The sequence below is a fragment of the Malaclemys terrapin genome, chromosome 6 (assembly GCF_027887155.1).
Source record: "Malaclemys terrapin pileata isolate rMalTer1 chromosome 6, rMalTer1.hap1, whole genome shotgun sequence".
NCBI classification, from domain to species: Eukaryota; Metazoa; Chordata; order Testudines; family Emydidae; genus Malaclemys; species Malaclemys terrapin.
The window spans coordinates 92,540,386-92,562,792 of NC_071510.1; the positions used below are offsets into that span (position 1 = coordinate 92,540,386).

General features: G+C 39.4%; 1 protein-coding gene across 4 annotated transcripts in view; it reads right to left on the minus strand.

Moving 5' to 3' along the window:
* Positions 1 to 2,439: 2,439 nt before the first annotated feature.
* The window catches only part of SREK1 (splicing regulatory glutamic acid and lysine rich protein 1), a 61,522-nt gene continuing 41,554 nt past the window's right edge, over positions 2,440 to 22,407 (minus strand). For 3 of the 4 annotated variants that reach the window (XM_054031410.1, XM_054031413.1, XM_054031414.1), the window contains exons 9-12: positions 20,874 to 21,470; positions 13,350 to 13,445; positions 9,926 to 10,070; positions 2,440 to 8,809 (exon numbers count right to left, since the gene is read on the minus strand). In XM_054031410.1, coding sequence (XP_053887385.1) covers positions 8,657 to 8,809; positions 9,926 to 10,070; positions 13,350 to 13,445; positions 20,874 to 21,470 — 991 coding nt within the window. In that variant the 3' untranslated portion in view covers positions 2,440 to 8,656. The remainder of the gene's footprint in view (positions 8,810 to 9,925; positions 10,071 to 13,349; positions 13,446 to 20,873; positions 21,471 to 22,407) is intronic. The other variant, XM_054031411.1, reaches the window with a different exon arrangement.

Consider the following 22,407-nt stretch of genomic DNA (forward strand, 5'->3'; position numbering starts at 1 on the left):
ACCTAAGCATAAGATTTCACACTATCACAAGCCAGCAATATTTCCCTAGCTACAATTAAAATGTATACCATATAAGAACAATCAAGGGGGAATCTTGAGTCAGCACAAATTTGAACCTCTGCAACATTTGACTGCAATATTTTATTCCAAGCGTAATAGGTAGGCACAGGTGTCTGCTCCTAATATTTTATATACATTTCACAGACTTGCTATAGCACCTTCCATCTAAACATCTCAAAGCAATTTTCAAACATTAATAAATTAAGCCTTGCATCACCCCTATGTAAAAAGGTAAGTATTGTAACCCTGTTATGCGGATGAGAAAAATGAGGCACTGAGTCATTTAAATGACTTACTGAAGGTCACACATGTATTTTTACTGAAGGTCACACAGCAAGTCTGTGAGAAATGAAAGTACACCCAGTCTCCTGCAACCCTTAAGTATATGGCCATCCTATGATTCCTGAGCATGTTTAAGTTATTGTCTTAAGTAATCAAATGACCACAGCGTATCTTCAGGACTGGGGTCACTTTCTGATCATAAGAGCCTCAAGGCTAAGGTGAAATGAAATTTGGCTAAACGGAATAGTAGTCTAATACATATCAAGCCCTTAGGCTTTTAGTGGGGTTAACCAAAAAGAAGGGATACTCCATCTTCCTTGTCACCCTAACAGACCAGTTTAAAAAAGAAAAAAACAACTTTCCCAAGACAAACTTAATCAATGGGATCTACACTGAGCAGCTTAAAACACTAACAACAAAAGTGGCTCTGGGCTTCACATCTGTTCCTGCTCACACAAAGCACATCTTACCACCTCTCTTCTCAATGTTATTCCTTGTGATGAGTTCTAGTGATATACAAGGCAGCAAATTTAATCTCAGACCTCACAGTTCAGCTGGATGTATTTTAACAGCATGATTTATGGAGATGCTTATTGATGAACTGCTTTAGCTGTGGGAGTATGATGCTCCATAGCTAAACATAACTAGGAAAAAAAAAATGTTAACATAGCAGAAAGGCAAGTTTCCTGGATTTTACAAGAGCAAAAAACTTTTAAAGGCATCTTGGTAAAATAATGAATGTTCCCCTTTAAAAATCTATGAAAAAATGCTAGTCTAGACAGCTAGCGCAGTAAATAGAAGTGTAATGAAAGTATAAGATTAAACACTTCAGTGGGCATGTTCTACATGGAATACTAGATTCAATCTGAATTTCTGACCATGACGCTATTAAAAACAGCAGGAAAGTGCAAGTATCAAGGAGTCTGGATCAACCCTTTAAAATATTGACCCAATTTGATTTAAACCTAAAATCTTTTCTTCCAGACTCTCTCTCAAAAAATGAAATACTTCTATCATTTATACTTGACTAGTCTCATAAACTCAAAGTTAAATACAGGAGGCATATCTTATTTTTAAAACACTCCCTGTCCACTTGCCATTCCCCTACTTGAATATAAATATTTGCCCTTGATTTAAAAATATCTTTGCTTAAATTAACCTTATTTAATGAAGCCATAAGGCACATTGTTCAAACAAGTAGGACATTATCTGGGCCCAATGCTGAGGCATCACTTTATTTCTCACATGAACAAGATTTTTTCCCTCTTCACCCTTCAGAGGAGAGCAATGCAGTCTCCTCACAATGAAGCACAAGCACCCAGAGTAGAAGACTGTGGTCAGCTGGAACGGGAAGAGTTGGAGTCAAACCAGCCAGAAAATGTACCATAAATAGGGCAACTTTCAAAACCAATATGGCAAGATTCTTATTGACACAGGGCAGGATTTTCAAGAGTGCCTAAGTGACATAGGAAAACAATTGGATTTGTGCTCCAAAGCCACTCAGAGCTAGATTTCCAAAGATATTTAGCCCCTGGAAGATGCAGATAGGTGCCTGATGGGATTTACAAAGTGCCTACACATGTGAAGTGCCTAACTCCCATAGACTCTTGATACTTTTGAAAAAAATCTCACACTCAATGAATTAAAATTATTTGTTAGCACTAAAGAACTTGGGTGAAATTCTGACCCTATTTAAGTAAATGTGAGATGTGAGTACTGCCATTGACTTTAATGGAACCAAGTTTTCACCTCTTTTGTTTAAAAGGAAACGCATCCTTGGTGGCTTAGAGACAAGTAACCTCCCAACCAGCCTCTCGGGATCGCTTAGCACTCTGAGGCCTTGTCTACACTAGAGAATGTTGGAGTGCTAAACACTGTCTAAGCCTCCCACCCTCATTCCTGTAATACACTCTCCGGTTCTAGCCCTCAAGTTCAGTTACCAGCCATTCAATTCTCTGGTGTAGATGCAGCCTGAAAGCACAAAGAGCTTCAGAAAGCTGAGCAATCTGTCATGCTAGCCAGCCAGCCAGCAAGGTGACATTTTTTTCACTAAAATCAGACTGGGTTAGGCGAGAGAGTTTCCAAGACACACACAAATCAAAAAAACCTTAGGACTTATTTATTTACAAAAATAGCAACATAATAGTAGCAGCATTTGACAGTTCTTTACTCATACTATTTAATAATTACTTTATTAACACACAAGTATACATAACCCACACAGAACAATTTTACTTTTTTATTATCAGAAACATCTAATATTAGGAGAAGGGAAATTATTAGTAACAATTTTTATTACAGTAGTGCCGAGTCCCCAGTCAGATCAGGGAGTTTTTTGTGCTAGATATTGTGCAAAAAGTAAAACATGGGCTCTGCACCTTAGAGATCTAGAGAAGAGGCCAAGGATCCGCTAATGATTAATGAAATGAACTGTGCATAACTACCTAGCTATCTCCAGTGCTCCACCACCAGGTTGTTTTGTTTAAATAATAGTGGAGTTATGAATCTGTTAACTGGCAATTTTTCAGCAGTTCATGAAAAATAGTTGTTTGGATTACAGAATTGATGTAGATGTATGAATCTTTTACCTTAACTCACCAGTTCAAAGCCAAATTCATTAGTCACTGACTGAAAGCCCACTGACCTGAGAGTTATGAATTAGTTGTCCCAAATTTAGTTTGTAGTGGACAGTTCTCCATATCCTGGAAACCACTCTCAATTGGCACCATTGAGCTGGAAGTCTCATTAGTGACTCTAAGGGCTGAATGGATGGTAAGACTAAGCTACGCTCTTACTGTTGCCAATGGCAGTCCTTTCAGGTCAGATGTGAGGCACATCAACCAATCTGTGAGAAAGATTGTACTACTACTGCCAGGATGACAGGGGCGGCTCTATGGTTTTTGCCACCCCAAACACGGCAGTCAGGTGGCTTTCGGCGGCCTTTGTCTGCTGAGATGTCCACCAAAGCTGCGCCTTCGGCGTCGCCACCGCTGAATTTGCAGGACCGGCGGACCTCCTGCAGGCATGCCGCCGAAGGCAGCCTAACTGCCACCCCCAGGGCAACTGGCAGGCCGCCCTCTGTGGCTTGCTGCCCTATTCACGCGCTTGCTGCGCTGGTGCCTGGAGCTGCCCCTGCAGGGTGATACTTATTTTGTGATCAAAAGACTTCAGTATCCATGTCTGTCAAAACGTGGCACTAAACTGACTCTTTAAAACAATATACAATCAAAACAGGTCAAATATTCTCAAAAATAATCATAGGATAAAGATTTCTAAAGCAGAAAACAAGCAAACAGCTAGAGTCCATTTTTACAAGGCACTATCATCCTGCAGTAGGCCCAATAGTCACAAAATAGTCAAACTTTACTGGGACAAAGCTCTTTTTCATCTTCTTAAATTGTAGAATTGATCATTTCAAAACAGTCTATGAGAAATAGTTTGTAATGTTTCTGAATTGTAGAATACCATTACAAATACAACTGATAAAGTATAAAGGGGGAAAATGGTTTCCTTCTCAGACCAGGCCAGTGTCTGACTGGGTCATGCTTTATACCGAAAGTAAGAGATGCACTGGGGGAAAGGTAGCCGACACATCTCAAGACCAGCTTATTCAATTGTTGAATATGGAATGCAGTAAAGGAAAAAAACATACACTGATGTGCTCAGATACTTAGATGGCTCTCATGCAGGGTATGATAGATAGATGCCTAGAGCAGCACGAGCTATGCAGAAAACGTGATGACAAGCCTCCTTGTTGTTGGATTTGAAATAGGATATAAATACTGTATGCAAAGGAGCTCTTGATAAGATTGGAATGAAATGTTTGTGGCTGAGGGGATGCCTATCTCACACAAAACTACATTTAAATGCTTTACTTTTCATTTTCAATATATAATAAACATTAGATGGAAGTTGACTCAGCTTTTTTCATGATTACACAATAATCAAATAATCGCCATCTGAAGATAAGTTGACTGTAAGACTAAGGCCTGGTCTACACTAGATATTAAGTTGGCATAACTAAATTGCTCAGGGGTGTGAAAAACCATACCACTGAATGGCATAGGTAAGCTGACCTAAGTCTCCATCTCACAGTGCTAAGTCTACGGAAGAATTCTTCCATCAACCTAGCTACTGCCTCTCAGGGAGGTGGATGCCGACGGGAGAATTCCTTCCATCAGTGTAAGTAGTTTCTACACTAAAGAGTTAAGTGTAGACAAGCCTTTAATGTAAAACAAACGACATACATCTATGAATTTCATCTATCCATTCTCCATATTTTGGGGAGGAACACTACATCTTTCTCAAATAAGCACCTGCTGATTTTAATGGGAGTTTTACCAGAGTGAAGATTGGAGGATCAGACCCACTAGGTCCAATTCATCACTGTTACTTTTGTGTCACTCCCATTTTAACCTGGTTGAAAATGCAATGAAATCAATAGTCACACTAAAATAAAGCTGGAGGAGCAACATGTGGTGGATCAGGTCCATCATATCCCCAGACTTGCTTGTAATAGTGCAGATATTTAAAAATGGTTCATAGTTTATACTGCTGAAACCCAATTTTCAGGCTAACAGCTACAAAAGACACATACGATTTCATCATCTTTTTTAAAGAAAGTCTAGCAAAATAAGAATGGGTTAGCTATAATCCTATTTCATTATAAGATGAACAAACAAAAAAACAAATCAGATATTTCAGTTCTAAAAACCTAAGTAGAAGATAGCTTCTTGAAGAGACAAGAACTACTTGTGTTTAATTATTATTTAGATGAATGGAAAAAAATGAAGGCATTCTGAAGAGAACGTACATGTGAGCAATTTTTTTTACCATCCAAAATTGCCTTTGCTTATTATTTTCTGCTTAGGTAAAAAGTACTGAAATTCAAACCTTTAAGTTCTACAATGGATAAACACAACACATTTTTGCACAAAGGATGAAATTTTGACTTTATGAGTTCTACCCTGAAAAGTGACTATAATCATGGAATTGTGGGATCGAGGATCTTCGTTCCCCTTCCCCAATAAAGGTTTTGCAGGGAAAATTATTTCCTTCGTAGCATCTGTGTAACCCTATTTACCTCAATTGATTTACACAGAGTTAAATGCGTAGCCCTGTAATTGGAACGTCAAAAAAACAACAATCTTGAAACAGAATCCAGCTCACTTTTTCTTAGCTGTGTCACCCCTACAAGAATAAGTTGCAAAAATAATGTTAGTCACTACTGTTCGCAGATAATTCTGAACAAACATTCAGATTTGTTGGATAAAAGATGCCATTTTTACAGTCTCTTTTCAGAGTGGAAAAATCCCAGAAGTTAAACTATGATTCGCCAACACTTTCAGCTACGGCAAATGTTGATTCAGATGAAACCATATTTAAAATATTTATCTAACCATTATTAAATATGTTGTTCTTGAAAATATATACTTCACTCACTTTCAGCTAGTTTACCTAGACTGATGATAAAAAATGCAATGTGACATGGCAGCACAGCATGCAACCCTGCTATGAAGGAGACACTGGTCATCTAGTGGAGGCTGTGCATTTTGAATAGTTGATGCACACGATCCTTGGGGAGCAGGGCATGAACTGTATTACTAAGCACCAGCCTTATAAATACAATTTACCTACTGCAGAGGCACTATTCTTGGATGAGGCTAATTCCCTGGTGGTGGGCTTTTGGGGAAGGAAAAATGGAGTAATAAAATAAAAATAATTTTAAAGAAAAACTGAAAATAGAAATGAAAAATATTTACAAAGCAAACTGAAAAACTAGGGCTTGTAAGAAAACAGCAATTTCTATTTTTTTCAGAGAAAGAAAACTACCACACTTTCTAGGAAAAATCCCGCAGTACAAGAGAATATGCTAAATTATGGAACACATACTCCAACTAGCTAGTAAAACTGCTAGTCTGCTGTTGCAAATTTTCAATTTTTCAAAGATACTGTTCTTAGACAACCGTAGGTAATCTTTTATGAATTTCTACCATATTATAGAGCTGTGCAATTTCAGAATACTAGAAAGAAAAACAACCAATAGGAATCAAAATAAATGTTGACATCTGAAACATGAAGCCATGTTTGACTTCTCACAAGGAAAGATATCATATAAAAGCTAATTTTTTAAATGCTATGTATATTACTGGCATGCACTTTCCAAATCAAAGCAACCCCCTGAGAAAAAGTAGATGAATAATAAACTAAGAATGTTCCTTTCAAATATATGTATATAAGCAAAAACTTCCCTCTAAAATACTTAATTTTATTAGTGAAATGGTACCAAAGATAACAAGTATACAAACAATCTTTGCTCTATGCTACTTACACATAAATAAGACAGCTGTTGTTGCAAGACCTGATCCTTCAGTCTTTCTATAAGCATACAGATTTGTCATTCTTTTATTGGAATAAGCTGTTCACCAGCCAACTGCATGTGGCTTAAACATCACAAAAATGACCATCTATACTTTACACGGTAAAGCATTTTCTATAGTTTTAATGGTACACAATGGCGAGATACTTCAAATCCTAACAAAAATAAAGAGTGATTAAGCAGCTGCACAAACTGGGTTTCATTACCTTATAAAGTGGGCAACTTTTCATTCCCCATAAAACACTTAGGCTTCTGTAAGTATTAACTTTAAAAAGGAAAATCAAATTGAAAGTAACTAACTAATATGCTACTTAGCTTTTAAAATTGATAGAAATAACTCTTCCCATGAGGTAAGGCAATTAAGTCTTTTGATTGTATTACACTGTATTAAAAATAAGTCTACTTGATTTTAGTATTAAACAAGTTTTAAAGGTCTGACTTAGAAATCTTACAATGATGAGATTACTTCAGAGCACAAGTCACATTTTACTTGACAAAATATTTGCAGTGTGTCATTCTCTCAAGTTACATGCTTTCTCCCCAAAGAATGGATCCAAGAAGGACATAGAATCTCTATCATATAACTCTAATGTAAATTCAACTACTATTCTTTTCAAACAAACTTTGCACACAATTCCTTTCACATCACACAACCAACATTAGAGAAGATGATTGAGAGGTAATGATTAAGGCCATTCAATGTACAGAAAAAGTTTAAAGAGCTCCCTTTGATTTTGGTGAAATTAGAGCATGCTCTGTATTCAGTTACCATACTTCATAGTACGATGGTCTCCAAACTGCACTTTTGCATTCATTTATAAATCTCTTCTTAAAAATGGAGCTTCAATCTTGTACCAAGTGAACCCAGCACAGCTTTTCTGACAAAACACTCACATTCTTGTCTACTGGTGTGGTGTTGGTAGAACAGCCATCGAGATTATGTAAGATGTAATTGAAAATTAATAGCATACATAAAGTTCCAGAAAATATACCACATTTTAAGAAGGCACTAAAGCTTTAGCTTGTGCTCCCATATACTATTTTGAAAACAGGGGTATTGATTTTCATAATGAGACCTGAACCATATGCAGCTGAACAGACCCACTGCAATATGGCTCAAAACAAAACCAGAAGTTCTGATACCACTGTACAGATGTGCTCACTTTTGAGGGTAGGAGAGGGGAAAGAAACCCAGTAAGCTAAATTATTATCTACAATATGGTGGTTTTTCCTTCTATAAATAGGACAGTAGCATGCCTTGTTCAACTACTATTAAAAGAAATATTCATTTTAGGGATAGTAATAAGAAAATGACTTTAAATAAGAAAAAATGAATCCAAGCAGTGAGCAAATGAAAACTTAATAGTCAGTGGGCGTTTAACGCAATAACAGCAAAACTATGTACTAAAGTAAAAACCCTTTTTTCCATAGCTGTCATTTACAAGGGAAAGTGTGTATTTTTGCACCATTTCCAAGCACATCATCAAAACAGTACACATTGAAATTAAAAAAAAAAAAAAAAAAAAACACAAGGAAAAACAATACAAAATTCATTAACTAGCAATATTTTAACAACTTCCAATGCATACCGCCAGCTTATACAGGTCTACATCTTTCAACTTCCACTTATTTGAAACAGTTCTTGGCAAAAGTTAACATAAATCATTTTACAAATAAGTACAGCCATCATGGAAATGCATGGATTCTCACAGATGAATAGTTCTGATGGCATTTGCCTTTATCATGGCATATATTACTGGTCCATAGTCTTTCTTGCTTTCCAGCAAGAAGACAACAAAGCTATCACAAGGATTGGAAGAGCTACTAGTACATATCAACCTGCTCAGTAGATTGCTTTGATGTTTTCTTCCTCTTTCAGGGAAATAAAAAGCTTTGGATTCACCCCACAGTTGAGTCAGAGGTCCATTCATTACTTTATACCTCTTCCATTTTAACTGAGAGGTTTTCTTCATTTGGTTGACAGTTCCCATTCTGTTGTAGTTTGACTTCCTCTGTCCTTTGTGCATCATTGTTGTCTACTGTCTTGTTAATTTCTGAATTCGGATCCTCTTTAGTGTGATCTTTGTCCTACCAAGAATGTTAAAAAGTTATATTTTCATAATAACAATATTCCTTATTATGCCAAGATTTCCAGAAGTAACTAGTGATTTTGGATGTTTACATTTCTGGATACCCAATGTGAGACAGCTTAAAGAGGCCAGTTTTAAGAGTGTGGGTGCTCAACAGCCTCTGAAAATCTGTCCCATTTAAGGGTGTCTGAAGTTGGGCACCCAAAAAACACCAATCACTTCTGGAAATATTTGCCTTAAAGAATTATATTTTGCTATATACAATTATTCAAAAGTGAAATAAAACAGAACAACAATACTAGGGAGCTATCACTAACAACTCCATAGTTAAAACGTTGCGGAGTTTCCATTTAAACGAGGACTAGATCTCTCTATTTCTAGTTTTAATGGTTAAATATTTTACCAAAATTTCTGTTCAGATGTCCACTACATTTTTATGATAGCTCTTGGATAAAATAATTATTGAAGTCTGTAGAGGAAGCAATTAGAAGTCAGCCACTTTTTAAATTGGACACTTGCAGTCTCACTTTTTCACTTCTATAGTTAAATAGCCACAATTACAATTCTCTCAAGGACAGGCTACTTTTGAAATGTTAAAATCAAAAGATCACAAGGTAATCAGTCTGAATACTTGATTTTTGCTAATAATATCCGTATACCTCTATTCCCTGACCCACCTACTGAGCCTGCTCGTCCAGCTTTGCTCCTTGTAGAGTTCTCTAGCCAGCCTTTAACCCTGGGGAACCAGGAGGCAGCACTGTGGAAGGGAAGTACAAGGTAGACACATAGTTCTGAAACTGAGCTGCCTTTTTTGGATGGCTACAGGTAGCCAACCCACTCCTTACCCTATGCTTCTTTATTCCATCCCACTCATTTCTCCCTACCTACCCACTCAAGCACCTGAAGAGCTGGGAAAGTTCAAGTAGGGAGACCTAATCTAATGGATCTGCCAAAGTCACTTTCTTTTGTAGCACGTGTCTCTTGCTCGTAGGAACTATACTTAACTGTCCAAACTAGCAAAGAATGAAGACAGAAATGACAGATTTTGCCAAGAATCAATCAAACTCTACTGCTTAGTCACTCTCCTGTTCATCAGTTGTTCACAAGTGCTTACCTTCAGTGTAGTAGTGGTTTTGTCAGACTTCTCCTTCCCATCTTTTTCTTTGCTACTTTTTTTCTTGGATGTGGATTGCTCTCTCTCTTTTCTTTCATTATTTGAATCCTTTTCTTTCTCTCTCTTTTTGTCCTTCTTATTTCTGCTTAAGAAAGTTTTTAGACATTCAATAATCGAGTAAACCAAATTAATACTAAGAAGTTATCTTTAGAAAGCTGTAATTCTTAGAATCAACCCTTCATTTTCAGTGCTGAACTGTAACACTAATGTGTTTCAACTGGAGGCTCCTATGTAAGAGACTGTGTAATTCCACAGCTTATTTTAAAAAGTAAATTTTCTGAATCATCCAGGTAGCATACTTCTAAGAGACCCTGAAGATGTACAGCTGGCAGAATTTACTGAAAGGACAAATCTCTTCATGCCAAATAATAGTGATCAGAAGTATTTCTAATTGAATACATATATGACTTAGCTAACAATGCTAAAAAAAATCCGAAGTCCATATGTGCAAACACGCAAAACTTATTCAGTACAGTAACTCCTCGCTTAACTTTGTAGTTATATTCCTGAAAAATGCTACTTTAAGCGAAACTATGTTAAGCGAATCCAATTTCCCCATAAAAATTAATGTAAATGGGGGTGGGGAGGTTCGGTTCCAGGGAATTTTTTTTTTGCCAGATAAAAGAATATATACACACACACACAGTATAAGTTTTAAACAATGTAATACTGTACACAGCAATGATGCTTGTGAAGCTTGGTTGAGGTGGTGGAGTCAAGAGGGTGGAACGCCTTACTGCTAAATGATGAACCAGCACTCGGCTGAGCCCTCAAGGGTTAACACAATTGATAGCCTGCTGGGCAGCTGCTGCACAGAGAACTTAGGGGAGCTGATAGCAGGGCTGCCGGTCCATCCTGGTTCCAAGCCCTCACCAGCTAGCTCCAACGGCTGCTTTTCCTGCAAGCAGTAGACAAAGCGGGTGGCTGCCAAACAACGTTATAAGGGAGAATTGTGCAACTTTAAACGAGCATGTTCTCTAATTGATCAGCAACAAAACAATGTTAACCAGGACGTTAAATGAGAAGTTACTGTGCTGTATTGTATACTTATATCCATTAAAAAAAAAAAGAAAAGAAGGGTAATTTATCTTACATTCCCAAGTCACTCACATTGATCTGGAAATAACTGCTCACACATATAAGGTTTTCATCATTTGCTCTTTTGTTTAATAGCTATCAGACTTTGGGAAAGTAAATTCACAATCTTTTTCTTATGAACAACTGACTGAAGCAGTTCAATGGTTTGCAGATCAGTAACTACAGTTTGATTCCTTTAATCTCCAATTAGATCTAGAATTACTATCAAAACATTAAATTGCAAACCAGACCCGCATCTGTGAGACTTTCAAAAACAATGGGTAAAAGAGAGAAGAAATTAAATATTTGTAAAAATGCAAAACACTGTCAATTTTCTTACTCAAAAGAGCTAAAGAATTTAATTTTCAAAAATATACAAAGAGGGGAGCAAATTGACAAGTGTGACAAAGTTCCTCCTTTATCTTGGTGGGTCCTGCGCTTATTGGCGGATTTTCTTGCCTCAGAGATTCACCAGGTGGGTTGGGGAACAGCCCAGAGACCTTCCCCTCTGGAAGAACCCACAGTCCAGGTCAATTGGGAGGTTTGGGAGGAACCCGGGCTCACCCTCTACTCTGGGTTCCAGCCCAGGGCCCTGTGGACTGCAGCTGTCTCTAGTGCCTCCTGTAACAGCTGCATGACAGCTACAACTCCCTGGGCTACTTCCCCATGGCCTCCTCCAAACACCTTCCTTATTCTCACCACAGGACCTTCCTCCTGGTGTCTGATAACGCTTGTGCTCCTCAGTCCTCCAGCAGCACACCCTCTCAGCTCCTTGCGCCTCTTGCTCCCAGCTCCTCACACTCCCACCACAAACTGAAGTGAGCTCCTTTTTAAAACCCAGGTGCCCTGATTAGCCTGTGTTAATTGATTCTAGAAGCTTCTTCTTAATTGGCTCCAGGTGTCCTAATTAGCCTGCCTTAACTGGTTCTAGCAGGTTCCTGATAACTGGAACGGGTGCAGAGAAGGGCCACTAGGATGATCAGAGGAATGGAAAACCTGTCGTATGAAAAGAGACTAGAGGAGCTTGGGTTGTTTAGTCTGACAAAGCGAAGGCTGAGGGGGGATATGATTGCTATCTTTAAATATATTAGAGGGATTAATACGAGGGAGGGAGAAGAATTATTCCAGCTTAGTACTAATGTGGATACGAGAACGAATGGATATAAACTGGCCGTGGGGAAGTTCAGGCTTGAAATTAGACGAAGGTTTCTGACCGTCAGAGGGGTGAAATATTGGAACGGCCTTCCGAGGGAAACGGTGGGGGCGACGGACCTGTCTGGTTTTAAGATTAAGTTAGATAAATTTATGGAGGGAATGGTTTAATGGTAAAACATAGTAGTCAAGGAAAACCAAGCAATGGTAGGTAAATTGTATAATGGCTGACAGGGGTCAGGCTGGAGACTCTTGCCTATATGCTCGGGGTCTTACTGATCGCCATATTTGGGGTCGGGAAGGAATTTTCCTCCAGGGCAGATTGGCTGAGCCTCTGGAGGTTTTTCGCCTTCCTCCGCAGCATGGGGCAGGGATCTCTAGCAGGAGGGTTTCTGCCGATTGAAGTCACCTAAAACAGGATTGGGGACTTCAACAGCAGAGTCCAGGGAAGGGGTAGGGACGGTTTTATGGCCTGCAGCATGCAGGGGGTCAGACCAGATGATCATAATGGTCCCTTCTGACCTTAAAGTCTATGAGTCTATGAGAACTCTAGTGCAGCCCCTGCTCTGGTCACTCAAGGGAACCGAAAACTACTTATCTAGTGACCAGAATATTTGCCCTGTACCCCACTGGTCTGGGTCTGTCACACAAAGGACAGCTGTACAGAACAATAAGGATCTTTGATTGGTTTGTAGGTAAAGAATGTGAAGAGCTCCAAAATAATAAATCAATGCAAGATTGAACTGAGACTTGAATCACTTTGACCAAATGAAATTATCTGCAGCGACGGAAGTGTAATAAAAGAGACTCAGGCAGGGGTGATAAACTGATGAGAACAGTGTTTCCAAACAAGTTTTTTTCATATTCTCAGATTCTCCATCTAAGATTCTGTTTTGGAGAAAGAGGGCTGATCTTGTCATTGTCATTTACGTACAAGATAGGTAGAAAGCTTCTTACATGTACTGAAAAAAAAACAAAAAACTGCCCAGAAGAAATCCAAATCTCAACAATTTTTTTTTGCATGATATTGGTACTGATACTGGGAAGCTGATGAAATTTCAGTATGGGAGAAAGATCATTAAAGATTTTCCTTTTTAGCTGTCCGTTTTAGTTCTAATATGTATATAAATCCCACCTCCTTGGTGATGGAGACCGAGAGGACTTTCTCTTGGATGTTTTGGATGTTTTTGGAGACTTGGAAGGACTTCTACTCTTCCTCTTACGCCTTTCTCTGTTAAGACCAAGAAGTTCAAAATTAGGCAATGAAGATGCACAATAAATTAGACAATGGCATAAGAAAACAGATGGTTCTTAACATTATTCTTTGGCATGACAACTGGTTGACACTGTTAATGTCCTGCAACATGTTGGCCACTGCTAAGTGTATGCCTCACTGATTGTACATACATTACACAAGTCAAGAAATTTAAAGCTTCGTGTAAGTGAGAGTTTTGTGGGAGGAGGAATGGCAGAGGGAAGTAGCAGAGGGAGATTATGCTTCTTCAGATTTCTGCTATATCACATTTTGGAAGGGAATAAATTTACCTTCTCAGCCCAAACACCTCTATCAGGTGATAATGGGAACCTGATAAGAGTTAAATTTATTATTACCTATTGTCATTACAGTAAAGCCAAGGATGAGGACCTCATTGTACTAGAAGCTATTGACCTCAGCGAGGCCAGGGTCACCTATGGTCCCTCCTCTGAAGAGTTTGCAATACAAGAAATGTTCCTCCTTCAACATAAGAGCCAAGAATTATCATTATTAAACATGAATCTTTAAATTATCAGCCGAGTTGATGAGTAATGAAAGATAAACTATTACTAGAACACATACCTTAAGAATTACAAATACATACATTTTAAAGGGGAAATGAAAGAAAGCTTTTTAACTGTCTTGTCTTGAGTTTGGAGATCTAAATTTCCTCTACAGGAGCTGATGAAACCACTACAATTTACCTTGTATGGAGCTGCATGCCTTACAGTGATCTGAAGCTCAATTGTAAAATATGATTCCTGCGGCCCTGATCAAAGAAAGCGCTTAGGTATGTGCACAGATTTTAAGCATGTGAATAGTCCCGCTTCAATAGACTAATGTATTTAAACTTGAGTACGAGCTGAAATGCTTTGTGGGATCAGAACCAGAGGACCCAGTTCCACACAGTATCAGTCCCAGAGGTGTTTGTTGTAAATCATGACAGGGAACATTTTAATATGGATTAAAACATTTCTATTATTATTATTTCTCAAAGGATGACATGCTATCGTTAACAAACAATGCTGTGTAAAAAAAAAATAGGACACAATAGTTGTATGGGAAAGTTGAAGCCCAACAAAATCCAACAAACACAGGAAGTTCAGATTAAGTCAGATTCTTAACATTTTATTTAAATAGGAGTTTGGTAGGGTTTTTTTTTTTTTTTTTACCAGTTACCAAAGTTTGCTATTCTAAGATCTAATTCAGGGTGTTGCTGAGTTCTCATAACTCCCTCTGACTGCACGTACAATGAACCAGGCATAAAACAAAAATAAGTTAACTAGATCTAAAGACAGTTTAATATTAAAGTAGAGTAGAAGTGATATCAAAATGGATGCCCCCTTCCTGTTGGCATTTTTCAGAACAGAAAATTGTGTCATGGTTTATTTCAGAAATTTGACCAAGCAGGACAAAAAGAGCTCAGGAGAGCTGGGAGTTTCTCAAAGAGACAATATTAAAGGCATAATAGAAAACTATCTATACAAAGGAAAGATTGAAAGAATAGTAAGAAGCCAATATAGCTCCATCAGGCGCTCTTTAATGACCTGAAAATCAAAAAGGAAGCCTACAAAAAGAGGAAACAAGGACAAATTGCTAAGAAAGAGTACAAAAGAATACCACAAGACAGTAGGACAAAATCAATAAGGTAAAGACTTTGTCTACACTGCCAACTGAACGACAAAACTTTTGTCATTCACAAGTGCTTAAAAAAGCCCCCAAAAAGACAAAAGTTTTGCCACGGCAAGTGGCAGTGTAAATGGCTCATTGTCAGCAGGAGCGCTCTCGTTTCGACAACGCGAACTCTGCATGTACGGGGTGGAAGTATTTTGTCAGCAGAAGTGCTGACAAAACAGGTTTACACTGCCCGACTTTTAGCAACACGGCTGAAGAGTTAAAATCCATGTGCATTTTATATAACAACCTGCTATATGGATTGTGCCAGCTCATTTCCAGACCCAAAGTCCAGAGTTTAGTCCGGAGACCAGAGGCCTTGCAAATAGTGATTAGCTAAGAGAAAAGCAGAATAAATAAGATAACATTGTCTTTGCTAAGATATGCTTGATCAGTAGAAATGCCAGATATTGAAGCAATAACTGAATAATTATGTTTCATCCAATGTTTCAAATTGAACAAAGGATCCCTGTTCCTATTGTGTTTCTCCTGAAGGGAAAACAGTCTTCCCACAGATCCAACCTTGAGTTTATGAAAAATTGGCACATGTCACTATAATGATATGGCATCCTTCCACCTCCCTTCCCAGGGACCAATGACCTGCCTTACGACATAAAGGAGACAATCTCTATTGCCATATGCTTTCACTGTTTCTTTGCTTTAACCCCTAGGAATGTACCTGTTGGACAATCAAAGGAGTTGCTCCATTCCTATGGACCCCAAATCAGAATTCAACATATATATTTTATACTAATAACATTTTATCAAAGTATTAATTAAATGTTAACTTGCTAACTTGAGACCACGGTCGAGACATTATGTAACCTTTTAAACCATTAGCAACTGTGCTAACTTGTCTTGCTGCAAAACCTATCCCAGGGTGTGGAACTGCCTACCCTGTCACTTTCCCCCGCCCATGGTAAATCTATATATTCCATTGTAATCAATTGATTGACAGTGTCTCTGAGCCTAATAAGCCAGGTGACACTCCGCTAGCGCTGTGTGTAATAAACTCCTATGCTTGACCTCTACACGGTGTGGATTTATGTCCTTCAACGGCCATGTTGCTAAAAGCTGAGTAGTGTAGACAAACCCTAAGATACAAAATGCATTACACCTAGCAAGGGACATAAGAGGTTCTATAAATACATTAGGCGCAATAGCAAGACAAAGGAAAGTGTAGGTCTACTACTTAGGGAAAGAGAGCACATGGATGACATCAAGAAGGCTGATGTGTTAAATGCCTATTTTGCTTTAGTCTTCACTAAAAAAGTTAACTGTAACAAAATACTTATCACAATTAATGTTAACAACAAAGGGGAAGGAACCCACGGCAAAATACAGAAATAATAGATTAAATAATATTTAGATAATTAGATGTATTCAAATTGGCAGGGTATGATGAAATTCACTCTATGGTACTTTTAAGGAACTAGCAGTCTCAAAACCATTAGCAACTATTTTTGAGGCTCATGGAAATGAAGTTCCAGAGGGCAGGAAAAGGGCAAACATAGTACCTATTTTTTAAAAAGAGGATCAAAGAGGACCTGGGGAATTATAGACCAGTCAGCCTAACTTCCATAGCTAGAAAGATACAGGAACAAATTATTAAACAATCAATCGGTAAGCACCTAGGGCAGGGGTGGGCAAACTTTTTGGCCCGAGGGCCACATCTGGGAATAGAATTGTATGGTGGGCCATGAATGGTCACAAAATTGGGGTTGGGGTGCAGGAGGGGGTGAGGGCTTTTGTTGGGGGTGCGGGCTCCAGGGTGGAGGACTGGGGATGAGAAGTTTGGGGTGCAGGAGGGGGCTCCAGGCTGGGACTGAGGGGTTCGGAGGGTGGGAGGGGGATCAGGGCTGGGGCAGGGGTGCGGGATTTGGGGTGGGGCTGAGGATGAGGGGTTTGGGGTGCAGGAGGGTGCTCTGGGCTGGGATCCAGGGGTTTGGAGGGAGTTGGGGCGTGGGGAGAGGCTCAGGGGTGTAGGCTCTGGGCGATGCTTACCTCAAGTGGCTCCCGGAAGCAGCGGCATGTCCCTTCTCCGGCTCCTATGTGGAGGTGCGGCCAGGAGGCTCTGAACACTGCGCCGTCCACAGGCACAGCCCCTGCAGCGCCCATTGGCTGCAGTTCCTGGCCAATGGGGGGGCGGCACTTGGGCGGGAGCAGCATGCAGAGCAGAGCCCCCTGGCTGCGCCTATGCATAGGAGCCAGAGGGGGGCCATGCCACTGCTTCCAGGAGCCGCGTGGAGTGGCCCCCGACCCTGCTCCCCGGCTGGAGCATCGGAGCAGGGCAAGCCCCAGACCCCCCTCCCTAATGGGAACTCGAGGGCCGGATTAAAATGGCTGGTGGGCCGGATCTGGCCCGCAGGCCGTAGTTTGCCCACCCCTGACCTAGGGGATAATACAGCGATAAGGAAGAGCCAACATAGATTTGTCAAGAACAAATCATGCCAAACCAATATAATTAATTACATCCTTTAGGGTTACCGACCTACTGGATAGAGGGGAAGCTGTATACGTGATAAATCTTGATTTTAGTAAGTCTTTTGGCACAGTCCTGCATGGCATTCTCATAGGCCAACTACAGAATGCAGTCTAGATGAAATTACTATAAGGTGTATGCATAATTGGTTGAAAGCCCATACTCATGAAAGTTATCAGTGACATGCTGTCAAAGTGGGAATAGGTATCTAGTGGGGTCTCACAGGGGTCTGTCCCAGATCCAGTACTACTCAATATTTTCATTAGTGACTTAGATAATTGCGTAAACAGTATACATGTAAAATTTGTGGATGACATCAAGCTGGGAAGGCTTGCAAGCACTTTGGAGGACAGGGTTAGAATTCAAAATGATGATTTTAGACCAGTTCTCCAATTTAACAAGATGAAACTCAATAAAGACAAGTATTACACTTAGGAAGGAAAAAATCAAGTGTACAAATACAACATTGGAATAACTGGCTAAGCAGTAGCACTACAGAAAAGGATTGGGGGGTATCATGGATCACAAACTGAACATGAGCCAAAAATGTGATGCAACTGCAAAAAAGGCTAATATCATTCTGGGGAGTATTGACACGATGATACATAACACACGAGTGGTAATTTTCCTGCTCTATTCAGCACTGGTGAGGGCTCAGCTAGAATGGCATGTCCAGGTTTGGGCACCAAACTTCAAGGAAGATGAGGAAAATATGAGAGATCCAGAAGTCAGCAACAAAAATGATAAAAGGTTTAGAAAACATGACCTATGAAGAAAGATTAAAAACATGGAAATGTTTATCTTGGGGAAGAAAAATGACTGAGGGGAGGACCTGATAATTTTCAAGTACATTAAGGGCTGTTATAAAAAGGACGGTGTTTGATTACATTTTGCCCTACCCTCAATGGACATAAAGAACAATTGGCTTTAATCGCCAGCAAGGGAGATTTAGGTTAGATATTAGGAAAAACTTTCTAACTATAATGCTAGTTAAGCCCTAAAATAGGCTTCCAAGGAAGTTTGTAGAATCCTCATCATTGAAAGTTTTAAAGAACAGATTAGACAAACAACTGTCAGGGATAGTCGAGGCGTAAGTATTCATGCCTCAGCACAAGAGGGTGGATAAAATAATCTCTCAAGGTCCCTTCCAGCCTACATTTCTATGATTCTACACGAAGGCTTGGTCTACACTTGAAAGTTATAGAATCATAGCTACATCGGTAAGGGGGATCAAAGTAGATATGCCAACATAACCCTCAGTGCAGATGCAGCTAGGTTGACAGAATAACACTTCAGTTGAAATAGCGAATGCCATTCCTCTGCTGACAGAAAAACTCTGTATGTTGGGGTAGGCTGCATCTTCACTACATAGCTATGCCAACACTATGGAAACTAACACTATATTCCCTCTTTCTGAAAACGGAAGGGTGATAAAACCTTTATCCAAACTTTTCATTAATCACCACAAAACACAAATAAATAGACCTATAAAAGATAGGGTAGCCTGCCTAAACCTTCAGTCTTGTATCAGGGATTTATTTTGACTTTTTAGGACTAATTCTTTGACATTCTTGGATTCTAAGGATTTGTTGGGTCTTTATTTGATCTCATTTCTGATACCCTGAATACAAAACTGTCTTTATTTCCTGTTTACACAGGCTCTTATCTCCTGACTCTCAGCTCCCTAGTGGCCATCCTGAATAGTAGGTCTTAACATGACAGTGCAAAGAACAAGAAGATTAGGTGATAGTCTGAAACAGATCCTTCACTGAGTGAAAAGGGTCAAGTGAAGCCCAGTCTGGATCCTGATGCAGTAGTCTACACCATTATTCCCACAGCCAAATTTGACAGAAACAAGGGAGCAAGTGGGACATCCTCATGGAAATGAGAACTCCCACAATGATCCTCAGTCTCCCTCCGAGATGGCAGTCCACAGAATTATTCTAAAGAGGAATTTCTGCACATTCATAATTGGTTCCCTGCTTATTTGAATAGAGGAGTTTGGGGACGGCTCTGAGATTTGCCTCAAACCAGCAGCATTCTCAGCATCACCAGAACCTTTCAAGTACTGAGACAGAGGAGGATGCATTTTGGTTCTTTTTCCCGCACAAAGAAATATCTCAGTAATGATGGCCTCTTTCAGGGCGTCCAATTTACAGAATTCAGAAGAAGAGTGACATTTCTTTCCCTTTTTGACTCTTCTTAGTCTCTGAACTGACTGGTCTCTTTTTGCACTTTGGAATCCATATTCAACTTGGCCTTCCATCAAAAAGGGCCTGCTTCTGATGTGCATGGAGAGTCCTTCTGAGCTAGCCTATCAGAAATTACCAGAAATTGGACTATCAATCCCTCTGAGCTCTTCAGGTGAAAGTGGCACTAGAGAGAACCTCACAGATAGGCAAGTTTCACTAAAGTATAGGAGGTATTGTGTCAGTGAGTCTGCCATGTACATCTTGGCTTTACGCAAAGGGCACCATTGAAGCCAGATGTATTGGTCCTCAGTTCCAAAAGAAGATCCCCTTGGCACAAATACAAAAAAACAAACCAGGATTAAACTGCACAATGCAAATTCACACTAACTTTACTAAACTACAATAAAAGCTAAGTAGAACAAGATAAATAGCTAATATTCCTCTGGCGTCTCTTGGCTGTTTTTAGCATGTAGGAAACAATGCAATGAGGCTCTAGTGGCTAGAAGTAACTGAGGAACTATATAACCTGGAGCCCAAATGGTTGGTGAGACAAGGGAGCGTGCATGCTGCCTCACAGACAAAGCTTTCTAAAGTAATCCAGTGTACAATATAGGTGCATCTCAAGAGTGTGTCTCAAAGCAGGCAACCACCTCAAAAAAGAACTAACTATCACGCTGAGAGAGGATACTGCACAATTATCAGAAGGATCAGACTAAATCTGAAACCAACTTTTGTCAGTCCTGTTCTATGTTAATCTCATCTGTGACATAAAAAAAACAAACTTCCTGCTGATTATTTATGTCATAAAGCTAAATGCAATTAAATGTTGCTTTCCCTGGAGTTGAAATAAAACATGTAATAATTTCTGAACAGAAACAAAGCTTCAAGGTTTCCTCCCCAAAATCAATTTAGAGAGAACAATATCACAGAAAATTAAATTATATCTTATTAATAAATGACATTGCAATACTGATGCATAATATTCAGGTTTTGTGTTATCTCATTGTACTGACAGGTTAAGAAATAGCATAGCAAAATTATCAAACAGAACCAAACCTGCTGGAACTACGAGATCTTCTTAGAGAACTGTAGCTTCTGGGAGGTGTTCTGGATCTCTTCTCTTTCTTCTTTTTATCATCACTCTCTTTGGATCTCTCTTTTTCTCTTTCCCGTTCCTTCTCTTTGTCCCCTTCCTTGTCTTTGTCCTTCTCCTTGTCACCCTCCTTCTTCTCTCTGTCTTTCTCCCTGTCCTTCTCCTTAACCTTCTCCCTTTCCCCCTCTTTCTCCCGATCCTTTTCCTTGTCCCTGTCCCCCCCTTTCTCCAGGTCCGTTTCCTTCTTGTCCCGGACTACCTCCTTCTCCTTGTCCCTGTCCTTCTCCCTATCCTTCTCTTTGTCCCTGTCCTTGACCCTCTCCCGGTCTTTGTTCCTCTCCTTTTCTTTGTCTCTGTCCCTCTCTCGGTCCTTGTCCCTGTCTTTTTCTTTATCTCTCTCCCTATCCTTGTCCCTGTTTCTCTCTTTGTCTCTGTCCCGCTCCCTCTCTCTTTCTTTATCTCGGTCTCTCTCCTTCTCCCTGTCTCGGTCCTTGTCCTTCTCTTTGACCTTTTCTTTTTCCTTGACCTTTTCTTTGTTTTCTTTGTCTTTTTTCTTGTCCCTATGAAAAAGAAACATTCATTCATCATTGAAATGACCCTAATAAAAAGCTGAATTCACTCCTTTACCCTACTAATAAACGCTCAACAAAACTCATAATTCTCTCCTTCAAAAATAATCACAACTATGCAAAATGTAAATTTCCCACCCACCTCATTCCTAACAATCTAGCTTTTTTTCCCCCTGCAGCAGCTGAAGGCAGAGGTATAAAAAAGAAAGAAAAAACAATTAATCTTTAGACTGATAACATAATAGCATAGGAACAGACTATGAATAAGAGCAGTATACAGCCTATGGACATTTGTAGGAACCTGATTGCTGAAGGAGACTTTCCAGCATTTTGTGGGAAATCAGATTTTTTTAAACTTGGCTTTTAAATATTTCTTTTCATAACAATGAGGAGTCCAGTGGCACCTTAAAGACTAGCAGATTTATTTGGGCATAAATCATGCATCTGAAGAAGTGGGTTTTTTTACCCATGAAAGCTTATGCCCAAATAAATCTGTTAGTCTTTAAGGTGCCACCGGACTCCTCGTTGTTTTTGTGGATACAGACCAACATGGCTACCCCTCTGATACTTCTCATAACAGGGAATCCATCACCCTAAAATGGACTATAGGACAGTGTTTCTATTTGTGGTTAGGTCCAGTAAAGAATAGAGACAACTGTACATTATTTTTATTGAGTCTGCAAAAAAGAAACCCTACACAAATAAAGTACAATGATTTCGATGTATATATGTGCATATTTAAGTATTTAGGAAAAATTGTAAGGGATACCAGCAGCAAGAGTTGGTGGCTACACTCTGAGGTCACCAAAAATTTTGTTGCGAGAACCCCTGCTATAGGATAACCACATCCGCAGGAACTCACAAAAGAAACTCAAATTATAAGTTTTAGTCCTAAACTGCTCCATCACACATATATACATACATATAT